We start from the raw sequence: 20,446 nt of genomic DNA on the forward strand, positions 1-20,446 counted from the left end.
CTGTGAAGGATGAATTAATTTCCACATTCAAACATTGTGTTGGAATTTTCGAATTTCATCACTTGTCAAATATTTCAAGTGTAATTATTGAAAAATAATCGATACTTTAAGCAGCTAATCAAAAGAACCAAGTTTATTTCAATTTACTGCTTGAATAATAGCATTTTAAACACGCACAATTTTTTGCTATAAAAATTTTTTGTATGAGGCAGGGCGTGAGTTTGAATCTAGTCATTTTTGAATTTTAAAACAACTGTCGTGTTCTGCTTTTCGAAATTTAAGAGTGATATCATTTACATGTAATTTTGTGTTTAACAACGCATTTGTGGTCTAATATTTGTAAACCACTTTGACTCTTAGATTTTCTATTTCAATATATATATAGACAAAGAAATTATTAAAACAATCGTTTCTTGAAAAAATAACGATCATTGTAGGAAGTTGGTTACTGTTTGATTAAAGCATAGACAAGGCTTAGTCAACTAAGTTGCAAAATACAGATACAGACAAAATATGCTCTATAGTGTGAACTTGGATATAAGACAATGGACTAACAGTCCTATTTGTTATTATTAAGGCATTATCAAAGGAAATCAAGTTTCGATGCTTCAAACAGTAGACATCAATATATATAGATTATCAAATGAAGAAATTATGTCGTCCTTTTCGCTTATACTGGTCGTTATTTTTCTCTTACATCTTAAATAGCTATCAAAATTTTTATATTTTGATCAGAACGGAAGAACGGAAGGATGCACAGACCAGTAAATATAATATTCCCATGCTATCATAAGTTGGCCATAAAACTAAAAAAGATCATCTTACTTAACAAAAATTCAATTAAATAGCCTGTACATGTCCGTTTTTCATACGTATTTGTATAATTCAACGCAAAATATTTCAGAAAAAAAATCAGTTTAAGATCATTGACATTAAATTACACCTACGTTTGTACGGGCTCTTCCTAGAATCCATGCATCATAACAATTAAAGACAAGATATAAACAAATTAAATGATTCAGTAAAGTGTAATCATATATTTCGTGCAGATGCGTCCTCATCAATTCCATTTGATAAAATATTACGGAAAGGTGACACAGTACTATGAGAAAGATGCATCCGTAATCTGAATTTTTACCTTTCGACAAAAGTATCTTGAAATAAATTATAGAAGTATGCAAAAAATTAAGAAGAGGCAAGTCGTGTACACCTTTTACATTCCGGCGTGTTTGAAACTCTTGTTATTACTTAAAAATGAGAATATGATCACGCTTCAGATTCCGTTATTTTTATTTGTTCAAACTTAATTTTGATTTATGAGCTTTAGGAATTCATCGTTTGAGAGAAAAATATATGGGTCAAGTGAAATGACGAAGTATAATGATCTATGTATTTGATTACAGGTAACTTAACTAATTATTCCCTTTAAGGTTGTTGTCAATGAAATCACCCCAAATTTAATAACAAAATATGTAAAGAATTAAAACAGTAGTTTGTGCTAATTTTTAAATAACATTCAACATAACAAAGTATGTGTATTCAACGAGTCAACAATTCATGCAGTCTATGCTGCCCTTCACTGCAACAGGCCGAGATACGGTGAGATAGGTCGGTTATGTCGAGTAATGTCATTTTATTGGAAATCTCTAGTATTCCCTAAGACAATCGTAGCATTCAATAGCGTTGAGTACTGTTAAGTCAAACGAACAACGTCCCACTGGTTATTCTGTTTGAAGAGCTGAACTCAAGAAAGATGTAGTTATTGATCAATAAACATATTTGTAATATATTGTTTTTGTCAATATTTCTTTTTGATCGGGTTGAGCCATTTCAGTTGATATTTTATAGTGTGTCTTTCAATGTTGTAATGTTATACTACTGTTGCAGGTTAGGGTGTAGGTTGGCGCCTGTTAAAACGTTTAAACCCGCTGCATTTGTTTGCACCTATCCTAAGTCGGGAACCTCTTGTTCAGTAGTTTTCATTTGTTGATGTGGTTCATAAGTGTTTCTCGTTTCTCGTTTTTTTTTTGTAGATTATACCGTTGCTTTTCTTGTTTGAATAGTTTTACACTAGTCATTTTGGGGCCCTTTATAGTTTGCTCTTCGATGTGAGTCAAGGCTCCATGATGAAGGCCGTACGTTGACCTATAATGGTTTACTTTTTATTAATTTTGACTTGGATAGAGAGTTGTCTCATTGGAACTCATACTACATCTGCTTATTTCTATAACTATGTATACATACAGTGTCTGCAGTGCTAATAAGTTTTGAAATGCTCCCTGCTGTATTGTAGTTATTTGATTGTTGTACAAATATCTGTAACAAAGTAATGGTGAGATAGCCATAATGCTTTTGTTATTCTGTTACCTGTGAAGGATGAATTAATTTCCACATTCAAACATTGTGTTGGAATTTTCGAATTTCATCACTTGTCAAATATTTCAAGTGTAATTATTGAAAAATAATCGATACTTTAAGCAGCTAATCAAAAGAACCAAGTTTATTTCAATTTACTGCTTGAATAATAGCATTTTAAACACGCACAATTTTTTGCTATAACAATTTTTTGTATGAGGCAGGGAGTGAGTTTGAATCTAGTCATTTTTGAATTTTAAAACAACTGTCGTGTTCTGCTTTTCGAAATTTAAGAGTGATATCATTTACATGTAATTTTGTGTTTAACAACGCATTTGTGGTCTTATATTTGTAAACCACTTTGACTCTTAGATTTTCTATTTCAATATATATATAGACAAAGAAATTATTAAAACAATCGTTTCTTGAAAAAATAACGATCATTGTAGGAAGTTGGTTACTGTTTGATTAAAGCATAGACAAGGCTTAGTCAACTAAGTTGCAAAATACAGATACAGACAAAATATGCTCTATAGTGTGAACTTGGATATAAGACAATGGACTAACAGTCCTATTTGTTATTATTAAGGCATTATCAAAGGAAATCAAGTTTCGATGCTTCAAACAGTAGACATCAATATATATAGATTATCAAATGAAGAAATTATGCCGTCCTTTTCGCTTATACTGGTCGTTATTTTTCTCTTACATCTTAAATAGCTATCAAAATTTTTATATTTTGATCAGAACGGAAGAACGGAAGGATGCACAGACCAGTAAATATAATATTCCCATGCTATCATAAGTTGGCCATAAAACTAAAAAAGATCATCTTACTTAACAAAAATTCAATTAAATAGCCTGTACATGTCCGTTTTTCATACGTATTTGTATAATTAAACGCAAAATATTTCAGAAAAAAAATCAGTTTAAGATCATTGACATTAAATTACACCTACGTTTGTACGGGCTCTTCCTAGAATCCATGCATCATAACAATTAAAGACAAGATATAAACAAATTAAATGATTCAGTAAAGTGTAATCATATATTTCGTGCAGATGCGTCCTCATCAATTCCATTTGATAAAATATTACGGAAAGGTGACACAGTACTATGAGAAAGATGCATCCGTAATCTGAATTTTTACCTTTCGACAAAAGTATCTTGAAATAAATTATAGAAGTATGCAAAAAATTAAGAAGAGGCAAGTCGTGTACACCTTTTACATTCCGGCGTGTTTGAAACTCTTGTTATTACTTAAAAATGAGAATATGATCACGCTTCAGATTCCGTTATTTTTATTTGTTCAAACTTAATTTTGATTTATGAGCTTTAGGAATTCATCGTTTGAGAGAAAAATATATGGGTCAAGTGAAATGACGAAGTATAATGATCTATGTATTTGATTACAGGTAACTTAACTAATTATTCCCTTTAAGGTTGTTGTCAATGAAATCACCCCAAATTTAATAACAAAATATGTAAAGAATTAAAACAGTAGTTTGTGCTAATTTTTAAATAACATTCAACATAACAAAGTATGTGTATTCAACGAGTCAACAATTCATGCAGTCTATGCTGCCCTTCACTGCAACAGGCTGAGATACGGTGAGATAGGTCGGTTATGTCGAGTAATGTCATTTTATTGGAAATCTCTAGTATTCCCTAAGACAATCGTAGCATTCCATAGCGTTGAGTACTGTTAAGTCAAACGAACAACGTACCAATGGTTATTCTGTTTGAAGAGCTGAACTCAAGAAAGATGTAGTTATTGATCAATAAACATATTTGTAATATATTGTTTTTGTCAATATTTCTTTTTGATCGGGTTGAGCCATTTCAGTTGATATTTTATAGTGTGTCTTTCAATGTTGTAATGTTATACTACTGTTGCAGGTTAGGGTGTAGGTTGGCGCCTGTTAAAACGTTTAAACCCGCTGCATTTGTTTGCACCTATCCTAAGTCGGGAACCTCTTGTTCAGTAGTTTTCATTTGTTGATGTGGTTCATAAGTGTTTCTCGTTTCTCGTTTTTTTTTGTAGATTATACCGTTGCTTTTCTTGTTTGAATAGTTTTACACTAGTCATTTTGGGGCCCTTTATAGTTTGCTCTTCGATGTGAGTCAAGGCTCCATGTTGAAGGCCGTACGTTGACCTATAATGGTTTACTTTTTATTAATTTTGACTTGGATAGAGAGTTGTCTCATTGGAACTCATACTACATCTGCTTATTTCTATAACTATGTATACATACAGTGTCTGCAGTGCTAATAAGTTTTGAAATGCTCCCTGCTGTATTGTAGTTATTTGATTGTTGTACAAATATCTGTAACAAAGTAATGGTGAGATAGCCATAATGCTTTTATTATTCTGTTACCTGTGAAGGATGAATTAATTTCCACATTCAAACATTGTGTTGGAATTTTCGAATTTCATCACTTGTCAAATATTTCAAGTGTAATTATTGAAAAATAATCGATACTTTAAGCAGCTAATCAAAAGAACCAAGTTTATTTCAATTTACGGCTTGAATAATAGCATTTTAAACACGCACAATTTTTTGCTATAAAAATTTTTTGTATGAGGCAGGGCGTGAGTTTGAATCTAGTCATTTTTGAATTTTAAAACAACTGTCGTGTTCTGCTTTTCGAAATTTAAGAGTGATATCATTTACATGTAATTTTGTGTTTAACAACGCATTTGTGGTCTAATATTTGTAAACCACTTTGGCTCTTAGATTTTCTATTTCAATATATATATATAGACAAAGAAATTATTAAAACAATCGTTTCTTGAAAAAATAACGATCATTGTAGGAGGTTGGTTACTGTTTGATAAAAGCATAGACAAGGCTTAGTCAACTAAGTTGCAAAATACAGATACAGACAAAATATGCTCTATAGTGTGAACTTGGATATAAGACAATGGACTAACAGTCCTATTTGTTATTATTAAGGCATTATCAAAGGAAATCAAGTTTCGATGCTTCAAACAGTAGACATCAATATATATAGATTATCAAATGAAGAAATTATGCCGTCCTTTTCGCTTATACTGGTCGTTATTTTTCTCTTACATCTTAAATAGCTATCAAAATTCAAAACAATACCAACAATTGCAGTTTTGTACAATACCTAGCAAACTGTGACATAATTGTATGCATTTAAAAAAAATTAATAATTCAAATTGTGAATTTGTTACATATATCTATGATATATGTATCCCTGTGATACATTTGTAAAAGTACAAGTGATTCGTTACAGTAACACCTTTTATAACTACACTATCCGATTTGAAGATAAAACGACTTTACGTATACGTAAAAACTTTTTATTGTAATAACTTTTCTGAAACTTATAGATGTTTTTATTAATCTTGTATCAAATACTGTTATGTTTATATTCTTTATCATCTTAAATTGATATATTGATAAGTGTTACACTTTTTATAGACTGAAATTTACCTCGAAAACAGGTAACGATGTTAAAACAATCAAAAAATGTCATTCAAACACTTGCTTAGGTTCTTGTCGCAATTGCTAAATCTCACGTTATCACACGACGAAAGAGGAACCAAGTAATCTAATAATGCATTAAAAAATCGGTTGCTAACGTCATCCAATTATCAATCGTTTAATAAACATATTTGTACTTACAGATATTTTAAGTTGATGTTATGTTCAAAAGTGTCATTCTTGACAAATGTCAGATTGTTTCCACTCAAACTTCTGAAAAACATTATAATAAAATAGCTGAAGAACAAACCTTCATACATCAATGAGATATATAATATATATATATATATTATATATATATCAAATAACTTATGATATTATTCAAATAATCGAAGAATTGGTCGCCAAAAAATATCTGTTTTGGTGTTCATCTGTTAATTTATCATGTGAATAGTTAAATGTTTAGTTTCTTTTGATACCTATTCTGAAATCGGCCTCGGTAATTTTTTGAACTGAGTTCTACTGTGCTGTTTGCTTATTCCACATTTACTAGAGGTATAAGGGGAGGGTTGAGATCTCACAAAACATATTTAACCCCGCCGCTTTTTTGCGCCTGTCGCAAGTCAGGAGCCTCTGGCATTTGTTAGTCTTTTATGTTTTTTAAATTTTAGTTCATTTATATGTTTTGGAGTTTGACGTCCATTTTCACTAAACTAGCACACATTTTTGTTTAGGGGCCACCTGATGCCCGCTTCCGGGTGCGAGATTTTCTCGATGTGATGAAGACTTATTGGTGGTATTCGGTGAAATTTTGCTATTCGGTTATTTAACACATTCCCAATTTCCATTCTAAATTTTATTTTCATACAAATAGTTAAGATAAAATTCTTTCGTTTCTTTTGCCATGACATTGTCAGTTCGTTTTCGACTTATGAGTTTGACTGTCTCTTTGTTACCTTTTGGCTGTCTTTTGATACGCTGCAAGAATTTTATCTTAACTATTTGTATTAAAAAACTATTGAAAATGTAGCCGATGAAACCATTGGGCGGAGGACATTCTCTTTACGTTAATGAAATAGTGTTTTGTGTACGTTTGTTTCCGATTTTAACTGACTTAACGCATGCCACTCAGACCCTTGTCGAACTACCAACCTGAAACCTGAATCTGTGACGACTATAAGAAATATGCACTTATTTCAAATATTTCGAAATATTACTCGAAAAAACTTGAACTCGAATTGTAACTTAAACTTTACCTTTAAATGTGTCTAAAACTTGAATGGTACCTGAAGTTGAATGGTAACTGTAAACCCAACTCTAATTCGAACATTAACTCTAATTTGTGATTGATTTCTAGAATTAAATAACGCAAACAGAAGCGCGAACTTTATTTCAATAGATAGCACCCCCACGAGGCTCATATAACAAACGACATTAAAATCGGTTTAAAATAGATTTTTTATTTCTTCACAAAAAGGGTAATCGGTTTTGCCTCATCAATTTATGTGATAACCTCATCTAATAATGACAAAACCATTTCAAAAGCTGGAACGAACACATCATTATAACGAATTAACATAACCACATATTACATTCTGAAACAACCATAGTCCGTGTATTTGAGTTTGAATCTAGTCATCTTTTTATTTTTAAACATATGTCGTGTTCTTCTTTTGAAATTTAAGATGATAAATCATTTACATTGAACTTCGTTTAAACACGTTGTTGTTGTATAATATTTGTAAACCATTTCGACTCTTAGATTTACTATTTCAATATATATATAGACAAAGAAATTATTAAAACAATCGTTTCCTGTAAAGTTAACGACCATTGGTGGAATTTGGTTACTGTTTTGTTAAAAGCATAGACAATGCTTAGTCAACTAAGTTGCGAAATACTGATACAGGAAAAATATGCTCTATTGTGTGAACTTGGATATAAGACAATGGACTAACAGTCCCATTTGTTTTTCTAAAGGTATTAGCAAAGGAAATCAAAAAAGTTTCGCTGTTTCTAAAAGTAGACATCAATATATATCAATGAACAAATGAAGAAATTATGCCGTCCTTTTCGCTAAAACTGGTCGTTATTTTTCTTTTACATCTTAAATAGCTATGACAAATTCAAACCAAAACCAACAATTACAGTTTTGTACAAACCTTTGCAAAATGTTACATAATTTTGTGTACTAAAAACACATTAATAATTTAAATTGTTATTTTGTTACATAGATCTATTTTATATGTTTCCCTGTGATAATTTGTAAAAGTCCGAGTGATTTTTTACAATCACTGAATCGATTACGAATAGATTTTTACAATCTCTGAATCGATTACGAATAGACAAATCGATGTAAGATATCGTAAAATGTCATTATCTTATAAAGTAGTTGTATTTGCATCACATTTTAGACAAACTCACATTACATTAAATCTTTACCGATTAACAAGTAGTAGTACAATAATATATTTTTTTAAATCTTACTTTATTTGACCGAAATAATACAGTTCATTATACAAACATTTCTATTTTTATAATTTTTGTTTATATTTAACGTAAAATGACCCAAATAATACATTAAACAAACATTTGTTTAGGGGCCAGCTGAAGGACGCCTCCGGGTGCGGGAGTTTCTCGTTGCATTGAAGACCCATTGGTGGCCTTCGGCTGTTGTCTGCTCTATGGTTGGGTTGTTGTCTGCTCTATGGTCGGGTTGTTGTCTCTTTGACACGTTCCTCATTTCCATTCTCAATTTTATTTCAATTTTGACCAATTTTTGTATATTATCACTGTCATCACGTACAAAAATACTAAAAAAATATCTTCTTTTATCTTGAATTTAATATCTCAATATCATTCCCCTTTTCCATTCACAATTCTATTTTCATGCAAATAGTTAAGATAAAATTCTTCCATTTTTTTTTTGGCATGACATTGTCAAGTCGTTTTCGACTTATAAGTTTGAATATTTCTTTGTTACTTTTCGTCTTTTTTTTTTTCTTACGCTTGAAGAACTTTATCTTAACTCTTTGTATCAAATATTTATTGAAAATCCAGGGCGGAGGACATTCTCTTTACATTTAAAATAGTGTTTTTGTGTACTTTTCTTAAGATATAAACTGACTTTACGCATGCCCCTCAGCCCCTTGTCAAAATACCAGCGTAAAACCTGAATCTGCAACAAAAATTAAAAGTACTTGCTCATTCCAAATATATCGACATTTTACTCGAAAAAAAGTTAGACTCTACCTTTAAATGTAACTAAAACTTAAAGCTTAACTCAAATGTTACCCGTAAACGTAACTCTAACTCGAACTTTAGCTCTAATTTTGGTTTGATTTCTAGAAGTGAATGATGCGAACAGTAACGCAAACATTTACTCGATGGATAGCATCACCATCCGAAGCTCATAAAAAAAACTCACATTAAAATCGGTTTAAAATAGATTTTTTTTTCACAAAAAGGGTAATCGGTTTTGCCTCATCGATATATGTGATAACCTCAACAAATAAAGACAAAACCATACCAAAAACTTGAACGAAAGCATCAAAATTACGAAATAACAAAACAACATATTATGTTCTGAAACATGTGAAACAACGATATTCCGTGTTACATATACGCATCAAGTAATGTTTAATCCACATTGCTTTAAGCCACATCCACTTTAATAAATGAAATCATATTAAGTAAATTCAAAATAACATCAAGTCATTACGAAACCATACCCTAATATCAAAATAGCATTGAGTAAAGACTAAACCATATTGAGTATTTTCACAACATCATTAAGTAGTGTAAAAACTATACTACATTTGTATGTATCACAAAATATCTTCAAGTTATCAAAAAAACCATGTCCCCTAACGTCATAGTATTCCCTAAGACAATTGTAGCATTCCATAGCGTTAAGTCAAACGAACAACTTACTATTGGTTTTGTTCTTTGAAGAGCTGAACTCCAGAAAGATGCATTTATTGATCAAAAATCAGGTTTGTAATATATTGTTATTGTTAATATTTCTTTTTAATCGAGTTGAGCCATTTCAATTGATATTTTATAGTGTCTTTCTATGTTATAATGTTATACTACTGTTGCAGATACGGGTGTAGGGTGTTGCCTCTGAAACTTTTATACACGCTGCGTTTCCTTGCACCTATCCTAGGTCATGAACCACTTGTTTAGTGGTTTAAGTTTGTTGATGTGGTTCAGAAGTGTTTCTCGTTTCTCGTTTATGTTTACAGATAATACCGTTGGTTTTCCTGTTTGAATTGAGTTACACTCGTCATTTTGGGACTCTTTATAGTTAGCTGTTCGATGTGAGTCAAGGCTCTGTGTTGAAGGGCGTACGTTGACTTAAAATGGTTTACTTTTTTTACATTGTGACTTGGATAGAGAGTTGTCTCATTAGCACTCATACCACATTTGCTTTAATTTATAAACATGTATACATGCAGTGTCAGCAGTGCTGGTAAGTTTTGAAATGCTCCCTGCTGTATTGTAGTAATTTGATTGTTGCACAAATTTCTGAAATAAATTACGTAATTATGAGATAACCTTAATGATTTTGTTATCCTGTTACCGGTAAAGGATGAATTAAATTCCACATTTATAGATTGTGTTGACATTTTCGAATCTCATCACTTGTCAAGTATTTCAAATGTTATCATTGAAATATAATCAAAGCTTTAAGCGGATAAATAAAAGAACCAAATTTATATCATTTTACTGCTTGAATAAAAGACTTTTAAACAAACAAATGTTTTTGCTCTAAAAATCTTATATATGACGTAATGCGTGAGTTTGAATCTGTTATCTTTCAATTTTAATACAACTGTCGTGTTCTGTTTTTCAATATTTAAGATTGATATAACATGTAAATGTTACTTCGTGTTTAACAACGTCTTTGTGGTCTAGTCTAATATTTGTAAACCATTTTGACTCTTAGATTTCCTGTTTCAATATATAGAGAAAGAAATTATTCAAACAATCGTTTTTTTGTAAAATTAACGATCATTGTTGGAATGTGGTAACTGCAAGGTAAAATCACAGACAATACTTAGTCAACTAAGTTGCGAAATACTAATACAGACAAAGTATGCTCTATTGTGTGAACTTCAATATAAGACAATGGACTAGTTTTCCTATTTGTTTTTTCTGAAGGCATTATCAAAGAAAATCAAATACGTTTCGCTGCTTCTAAAAGTAAACATCAATATATATCAATTAACAAATGAAGAAATTATGCCATACTTTTCGCTTATACTGGTCGTTATTTTTCTTTTACATCTTGAATAGATATTACAATTCAAAACAATACCAACAGTTACAGTTATGTACAAAACCTAGGAAACAGTTACATAATTTTGTGTATTAAAAACACATGAACAATCTAAATTGTTATTTTGTTACATAGATCTATTTTATATGTTTTCCCGTTATACATTTGTAAAAGTCCAAGTGATTTTTTTACAACCTCTGAAAAAAATTATAAATCAAAGAAAAAACAGTTGACTGATGTTCAGATCTCATAAATCGATTAAGAATAGACAAATCGAAGAAAGATATTGTAAAATGTCATTATCTTACCAAGTAATTGTACGCACTTCACATATTTCAATTTTTTACATCACTGGGTCGATACCTCTGCTGGTGGACTATCAGTCCCCGAGGGTATCATCAGCTCAGTAGTTAGTACTTCGGTACTGACATGATTAACAAACTTTTCTAAAATTGTCCGTTTTTAAATTTTGAAATTATTAAGAAACTAAGGTTTCAACTCCCTAAGGCAACGTTGACTTTAGATGAATTTGGCTATTTATTTTAGGTATTTTTGTCATATAGCTCTTCAACGGTTTCGGTACTTATACATCCTTGGATTTCAAATGTTTGGCTTTGAGCGTTCCTGATGAAGGTAAATCCAGAAAAGCGCTTCGGACGCATGAAATTATTAAACGTGTTGTTTTCAATTTTTTAGACAGACTGATATTACATTGAATCATTACCGATTAACAAGTAATAGTACAATAATATATTTTTCATATTTAACGTAATTTGACCCAAATAATACCCTTCATTAAACAAACATTTTCAATTTTGATGAAAAATTTATATTATCACCGTTATCACGTACAAAAATACAAACAAAAACCGTTTTTATCTTGAATTTGATATCTCAATATCATTCACCATTTCTATTCTAAATTCTATTTTCATACAAAAAGTTGAGATGAAATTCTTGCCTTTCTTTTGCTGTGGTATTGTCAGTTCGTTTTCGACATAAGTTTGAATGTCTATTTGTTACTTTTCGCCTCTCTTTCGTTAAGCTGCAAGAATTTTATCTTAACCACCTGTATTAGATAATTATTGAAATTCTAGCCGATGGAACTGTTGGGCGAAGGACATTCTCCTTATGTTCAAGAAACAGTTTACAGATTTTAACTAACTTTATACTTGGCCATCATGTCCTTGTCGAAGTAGCAACTTAAAACCCGATTTTAAGACGAAAATTGAAAACACGTACTTATTTCGTATACATCGAAATGTTACTCGAAAAAAATTGAACTATAATTGTAACTCAACCTTGAAATGTGACTAGCAGTTTTACTCGAATGGTAACTGTAAAATCAATTCTAACTCGAACTTTAGCTCTAATTTTGACTTTATTTCTTGAACTGAATAACGCAAACAGTAACGCGAACTTTAACTCGATGGATAGCACCCCCATTCGAGGCTCATACAACAAACGACATTAAAATCGGTTTAAAATAAATTTGTTTTTCAAAAAGGGTAGTCGATTTTGCCTCCTTAATTTAAGTGATAACCTCATCAAACAGTGGCAAAACCGTATCAAAACTTGAACGATAACATTATTATTACGAAATAACAAAACTAAATATTACGTTCTGAAAATATTATATTCCGTTTATCCACATACACACCAAGTAATGTTAAAAGAACATTGCCTACTGCCACATCCTCTTTAAATAATGAAATCATATTAAATAAGGCCGAAACCATATCAAGTCATTACGATACCATATCATTTAATATCAAAATATCATTTATTGACAACTAAACTATATTGATTATTATAACAACATCATTACGTAGTGTAAAAACCATACTATGTTCAGAATAAATATCTTCAAGTTATAATAAAACAATATCACTAAATGTCATAGTATCCCATAAGACAACTGTAGCATTGCAGTTAAGTGAAACAAATAACGTACCACTGGTTATTCTGTTTGAAGAGTTTAACTTCACAAAGATGTAGATATTGTTTTTGTTAATATTTCTTTTTGATCGACTTAAGCCATATCAATTGATTTTGATAGTGTCTTTTTATGTTGTAATGATATTCTACTGTTGCAGGTTAGGGTGAATGTTAGCGCCTGTTAAAACGTTTAAACCGACTGTATTTTAGATGCACACGACTGAGGAAGCTAATTTGTCTTACGAGTTATTGCTTATTTCCATTCAAAATTTAATGGAACATTTTGAATGCTTCAATTAGCGTGTTATATTTTTAGACATTTTTTTAATTTTAATTCAGTAACTGTCAACGATGCTCATTCCTTTATAACGTTCATTTATGAAATATCTGACTCTAAGATCACATTTATTGACACTGTTACGCAAGTGAAGGATGCGATGATATTCACAGATCTGTTTCGCAAATCATGTATCTTTCCCATTTGAGTTGTCATCCGAAACATTGTATCAAGACCATTCAGCACAGCCAATGCCATGCGGAAAAAACGAATTTGCTCCACAAATGATACTGCAAAAAGAAGACTTCAAGAACTCAGCGGTCACCTTAAACATTGGAGCTACAGAAGAAATGTGTTTGAGAAGTTTCACAAGGAAATCTAATTCTGATATATGGGTTGTGTTTTTATTTTATAAATAAGTTATGATAGTTTAATTCAGACGAACTAGAGCATAATTCAATTGCATTTATCCTACAATCTGCTGTCTTATCACACATTAACAGCCCAACAGATATTTGAATACTATACAGACATCGTTTTGAGCTCCGCTAACTGCAGGACTATTTTTGTTTATTGCTGTTGACGAGTTTTGTATGAACTTTCGTGACTCTTAACGTGTATTGCAATCGCATTGCAATGACGTATTGCTTCGTCTATGAGTGTTCAACCCTCCGATCCGCAACCCACTTTCTTATCATAGACAAACATGAACAGCAGAATCAACTAGATTTTCTACGGCGACAATCTTCAAGTTCAAAACTTGAATATGCAAATCACAAAATCAACCATGCAACAATGTCAATAATCAGTGAATGCACAGACAGTTCGAAATCCTAGAGCGTATCACAGATCAAACACTTTTGTCTGAAATCGACCAATGTTTTGTTATTTCTTTTACTATTGATAATTATAAACTTTGAGCGATGTATTATTGTCGATCATGCGAGATTCTTTTTTGGAGTACCGGTCATCAGCTGGTTGTGTTACTTTTGTCATATTACTACGCGGTCCTCAAAGAGTTTTAAATCAAATATAAATGCAATTCATTTCAGTTTTTCTGTCATTGATAGTTAAAACAATGTACAAAATTATTTGCAGGATAAAAATAATAACTGTTTACTGTCTTTAGATACCAGCTGTATTAGTTCTCGCTTAAGCTCGCGTTATACCTGTTTTTTAGCCTCGTAAAAAATACAGCTGATGTTCAAAGTCACATGAGTGATATGTTTAGATAAGTATAAAATCAAGTTAAATCAACCATTTTTAGATAAAGAAATGCTTTTACCAAGTCATGAATATAGTTTTTTCCATTCGTTTGATGTGTTTGAGCTATTATTTTTACCGTTTGATAAGGGATTTTTTGTTTTAATTTTCTTTGAAGATTGATATTTTGTTAGTTTACTTTTCGCAATGAAAAATCTATGAAATATATATGTGGTGGACATTTGAATTGCAGAGAAGAACAACTGATTTGTAGAAGACGTTTTTGACTATCATTTGTTAAAAAAATCAAATATTCCTTTGTAACAAGCATTCAAAATCAATGAATAGAACTCTTATGGGCCTGTTGTAAGCATACTTTTCTTTTTTCTTTAATTTATGGTGTTGTATATTTTTGTTTTTTGTTTTGTTCTCACTATTTTTACAAAAAGCATCAAATGATCATAATTGTATAAGTTTCAAAAATAACTGATTGTAAATAACGGAGAAAAAAAAACATATTACATGGTGTATGAGTCATTTGTGAAGTTTCTCGGAATAACGGTCAGTCCTCTATTTCCACAATTTACATTAACCCCATTGATATCTGTGGAGCAGTAACATATGCTGGGACATGATAATACCCTGTCATTTGACACTGCGATGACAAGTAGACAAGCTGCTACATTATAGAACATCATCTTCATTCTGAAATATATACAATCTGTGAAATTTATAGTTAGGATGTACAAACTTGGATTTATTGATGCACATATCATTGGATTTTGAGACAGTAAATGAATTTGTCGGAAAAGTTGGAATAGACAATGTTTACGTTAACCTGTCAATGTGTCAACTCAAACTGGGCTTGTGTATCTATCTTGGTGTTTAACACAGGGATGGCAAGCATAAGGAACAACTCACTGAACAACGAATTGGAGTCAGCAATTCAACAAAATACCTTTTAAATCGTTGCGTTCTTCAAAAACACTACCAGAAATAAGCCATCATTTACTCTCTATTGACTATCTGCTGAGACACCAGTATTTTAGAACACTATTACATACTTCCTGTCGTCTAATGGTTTCATTTAAGACATAACTTCATTAGAGGACAGAAAACACAACAAGGCAAGAATCTGATGAACTCATTATTCGTATGTTAGAAGTACACTAGAAACAGGCTTTAAATTCGTTCAACATCCTTATAATTATTACAGGGATAAATCGTCTAGTAAGCCTAACAAGAAAAAATATCAGTCTACCTCTGAATATACCACATCATATATATAACTCTGGATATGAAATAATTAATGAACAGTTTAATAATTCTCCTTTCCTTTCATGGAATTTCTTAATTTGTCCAATTAAATAAATAGACAGACTCTCAAAATATCTTGCCATTCCTTATATTTTCTATAAACATTTGACCTATTTTCTTTAGGAAAGGAGTAGGGGCATTAAGGCCCGGTTTTGGCCCAAGAAAATAAAATGTTTGACAACTATTTCAAATTGGAACAATATGTTTGGAAATGCATAGTGTCAAGAAATATAAATGAAAAACATAAAGATTATTATCTGATGACGTCACAATTACGTCAAAATATGTACCGTTTTCAATAAAACGATGAAAAATACAGAATTTATGCAGTTTTTCATCGTTATTTCCATTGTGGAAACATCGTGCGCAGCCAAGAAACAACAAAATAATTTCAGAGAAGCTTTATTATAACTATTGACATAATCTCACCAAATATAAAATTGTTTCTTGGGTGCGCACATACTTTTCAAATCTAAAATATACTTAAAATTTGATGAAAAACAAGGAAAATCAAGAAATTTTACAAAATATGCAAAGTTTGTCATGGTTTGTTGCCATGGTCACTCGTTCAATGTGAAATTTGTTTTTTATTTTCTGAATACCTTGTACCTTAGTCTAGTTTGGACAACTTTAAAAATATGTATGATAACTTTTAAATTTGCAGTAATATTTGGGCCAAAAAAGGGCCTTATTGCCCCTACTCCTTTATTAAAATGATTGATTGATTGGAATTTAATGCCATTTTTTAGCCAATTGGCTTTACTGTGGCAGTCAGTTTTATTTGTGGAGGAAGTCGGAGTGCCTTGAATAAACAACCGACCTTCGAATTCGGTAGAAGAATTGGCAATCGTAGTCAATTGATAACACAAAGGATACCAAATGTTTTACTTCAGATGTGCATTTCAACAATTAATGTCATTTAAAAGTGATGCTATTGAGGCCCTATAATAGTCATTAATCGGGAGCAAAAGAAAGGACAAGCTCGTACTTAAATACCGAACAAGACTGCGACGTCTGATATAAAATGAATATTCATTTTTATAACATTTAATGAAATTAACGAAGCATATACTTTAAGTTTCATTATTATGGCATAATTCGAACAATATGTCAGGGCGTAGATTTTAGACGTCAATATTCTGCAAGATGATGTAAAAGTTATTCTTAAAGAAATATCGTCATAAAATGAGTTACAGAGCAACTGCTTCGTTTGTTCTCTAAAAGACTTGTTTTAATGTAAACTTTAGCAATATATCCCTCTTATGAACAAAACAATATAAACCAGTAACAAAACAAACATGTTTATCATTTGATGTATTGATTTTTCTTTCAAGGACAAATGAAGGGAAAATTTTCAATGAGTGTCGTAAAATTTAGTTCAAAACTTTGAAACGCGAAGATAGTCCTAAAATACAAAGCTCGATTTATTTTCTGTGAAATTCATTTGTCACACATAAACGACAACACTCTCAGTAAATGAAATAGTTACTTGAACAATCATGTACAAATGTCGAAAAAAGATATAAGCAGTATAGACATTTAAGGGTCAGTGCCTATTGCAAATAAAGACATTACAACATTTAACTTCAACAAATCAAGGAAGGCGCACATTCTCGGCAATAAACTAGAAGTCATTATTTAATAGTTGTTCCAAAACGTGTGTAAAGGCTAAGCATTTTGAAATCGCTGTTATAAACACTAAGACATTATTCTTTACAATTATGGATGGATAGCAATTCTTGATTAAGATAATTTAAATTCGTGGAATTTAGTACATTGCATAATGCTAAGCACTAGGAGTAACATTCCGAAAAATAGTGTATGTCATTAGCTATATATATATATATATATATATATATAGTACAAGTTCCAGCCCCGGTTGAGAGGAGGCGGCGTTTTGCATTTGCGCCGATCTGCATTTCATATGCGCCGGTTTTTCTTTCCATGTCCATTCTGAGTATTTATATACTACACGTCTGATGTATTCTTTCCTTGTAATTTCATCACTTCTATACTTGTTGCGTAAAGAGGCGGACAATTCAAGAGTTCTTTCTTTGATCATGTTGATATACGAAACGGGCAGGATTTTCCACTGAAATATGTTTACAGTTATATACATGTTATAATTGACAATTTATTACATATGTACAACTGGCTAACGATAGAGGTTGATAATGATAATTTAAAAATAACCTGCAATTTACGAGTGCACGATCGGCGCAAATGAAATATTGAAACTTTTTTAAATCTGCGCAAATGCCATACGCCCTGGGGTGGAGTGGGGGGGGGGGGGGGGGTGGGGGGGGTAGTGTGAAGAATCTGCTCTACTCGGACAACATAAGGGTGATAATCTAGGCACTTCATAAAAATTCAAACGCATGGAATTTCTTAATCATACGAAATGGATGGATGGATAAAGTATGATTTGCAGTCATTAATTCACATAGACAGACATATATCTATAAAATATAAAGTAAAAAAAATTATATGGTATTCAGGTCTCCGATAAGGTAGATATTGTGACTTTTCCAGTTTTAAAAGTTAGATAACAAAAATACTGAACTCCGAGGAAAATTCAAAACAGTAAGTCCAGAATCAAATGGCAAAATCAAAAGTTCAAACACATCAAAAAAAGTAACTGATATATTCCTAACTTGATACAGACATTTTCTTATTTAAAAAATGGTGGATTAAAACTGGTTTTATAGCCAGCTAAACCTCTCACTTGTATGACAGATGCAGAAAATTCCATGATATGACCGACGATGTGTGATCAAACAGACATAATAGGTGAAAATGCCAAAAATTAGGGTACAATCTTAATCACTAAAAAACAAACAATTATGTAACAAAGAAGCAGACAAAAAATCATACACATTAAGACAAAGCACATTACCAAAATTTAAAGACAAGAATACAAAAATTTACTATTGCACAATAAAACAATGACGGGATGTGTAAGTACAGAGCCACATCAAATGGATATCACCAAAACAGACTAAACATTAAAAGTACTATTCCTTGAGCCGTGAACGAAGGGGTGATACACCGCAAGCCCGGTATGTCACAGTATATACCCTTCTGAATTACGCATATATTATGGATTACCCCTGTTTCCATGTTTTATCCAGTACCAGGTCTTTGTTAAACAATCACAATGCAGTTAATATATTCATTACATACATATATAGATATATATTTATATATATACAAGTCTTAATTGAAAACAACGTTCAAACCTATGATTACGTTGGATAAAAACCGCAATTTTTATACGTGTGCATGCAAAACAAATTTCGTGGTAGAGGGGTCTAAATACAGCACAAACAACATTTTTCAAAAGACCAAAAAAGTGTGAAAAAGTATATTTTAACAAAACGCATTTGACTAACAGGTCGAACAACGGATGTTCTTTAACCCTGCTGACTGCCATTGGCGATTGCCTAATAAATTGATCACCAGTAACAAAATGGGTCTTTATATTAATTTAATACCAAACAGAAAACAATAAACTTGCGGCAAAGATGTTATACCACAAACATGAGGTGCAAAAATTAGTACACCATATCCGGATTTCGACAATTAATGTCTCTTCAGTGATGTAAGGGATCAAAACGGTATTTGGTAGGCCATATAATTTACCTCAATTTAGAATAGACTCGTGAATTTATAACATATATTAACGACATACTGGATCGTGAGGAAAAGTTATCCGATGTTTTTGTTAGAAAAATTAAGCATTAAGTCAAATTGGGTTGCAGAGTTAAAGATATTAAAATATCCATCTCGAATGATTGGCAAGCAAGTTCTGATTTAAGATTAGTATTAGTAAGGATAAATTGAGATGGGGAAATAAACAAATACAAACAAAAGATAACTATAATGAAATGTTATATAATTGTTTAGTAGATGCAAAATAAACAAATAAAAAAGAAGATGTGGTTTGATTGCCAATTAGACAACTCTCCATAAGAGACCAAACGACACAGAAATTAACAACTTCTCGATTCCTTTATAAACTACCAATTAGTATCAATATTTAAACAAGATATTTAAAGTTAGATAACAAGCCACATCTGTCATTCGTAAACGATTTTATATTTAAATTATTAAGAGAGAACCAGGTGAAAATGTTTAGATAGAAACTGCAAAATGATATCATTCCAGTAAAGCAGTTATTATTCAAATGGAAAATTTCTAATAACAGTAAATGTAATTTTTGTGAGACAGAATAGGAAAGATTACTTACATTTCTTTATTACATGTTCTTTTACACAACACAATTTTCAAAATAAGATATCAGTAAAACAAATAGTATTTGAATACAAAATATCAGATCAGGGTTATTAAGGTTGTAACTTTTTTTGGCAGTTTTTTGCTTTTTCAAGTCATACTATATTTCAGAACAAAAATTGAAATGATTTTATGTGTATGAATTATTCATAAAGGAATTGAGAAGGATTGTGAATGAGAACAAAATGTTTTCTAAAATGGTATTTTCTTAATTTGAAGAAATTGTTTAATTAATATATATTGTCATAGTTTATGTAATGTTGTTTATTATATTCTGAGTATGCTCCTGGCAACTCAGAAGTATTTCACAGGAATATATATATA

General features: G+C 31.1%; 2 protein-coding genes across 12 annotated transcripts in view; one reads left to right on the forward strand and one right to left on the reverse strand.

The window, feature by feature from the left end:
* LOC127739083 (cytochrome P450 2C29-like) overlaps positions 1-20,446 on the forward strand; it is a 480,581-nt gene that overhangs the window by 299,387 nt on the left and 160,748 nt on the right. The gene's annotated exons all lie outside the window — the stretch shown is intronic.
* The window catches only part of LOC127739087 (leucine-rich repeat-containing protein 70-like), a 48,904-nt gene that overhangs the window by 23,789 nt on the left and 4,669 nt on the right, over positions 1-20,446 (reverse strand). For 2 of the 8 annotated variants that reach the window (XM_052250677.1, XM_052250674.1), the window contains exons 2-5: positions 15,035-15,233; positions 6,012-6,083; positions 4,611-4,682; positions 2,245-2,316 (exon numbers count right to left, since the gene is read on the reverse strand). In XM_052250677.1, the coding sequence (XP_052106637.1) occupies positions 2,245-2,316; positions 4,611-4,682; positions 6,012-6,083; positions 15,035-15,216 (398 nt within the window). In that variant the 5' untranslated portion in view covers positions 15,217-15,233. The remainder of the gene's footprint in view (positions 1-2,244; positions 2,317-4,610; positions 4,683-6,011; positions 6,084-15,034; positions 15,234-20,446) is intronic. The other 6 variants (XM_052250679.1, XM_052250676.1, XM_052250678.1 and 3 more) reach the window with 4 other exon arrangements.

Source organism: Mytilus californianus, unplaced genomic scaffold (genome assembly GCF_021869535.1).
Source record: "Mytilus californianus isolate M0D057914Y unplaced genomic scaffold, xbMytCali1.0.p SCAF_4, whole genome shotgun sequence".
Taxonomy (NCBI): Eukaryota; Metazoa; Mollusca; class Bivalvia; order Mytilida; family Mytilidae; genus Mytilus; species Mytilus californianus.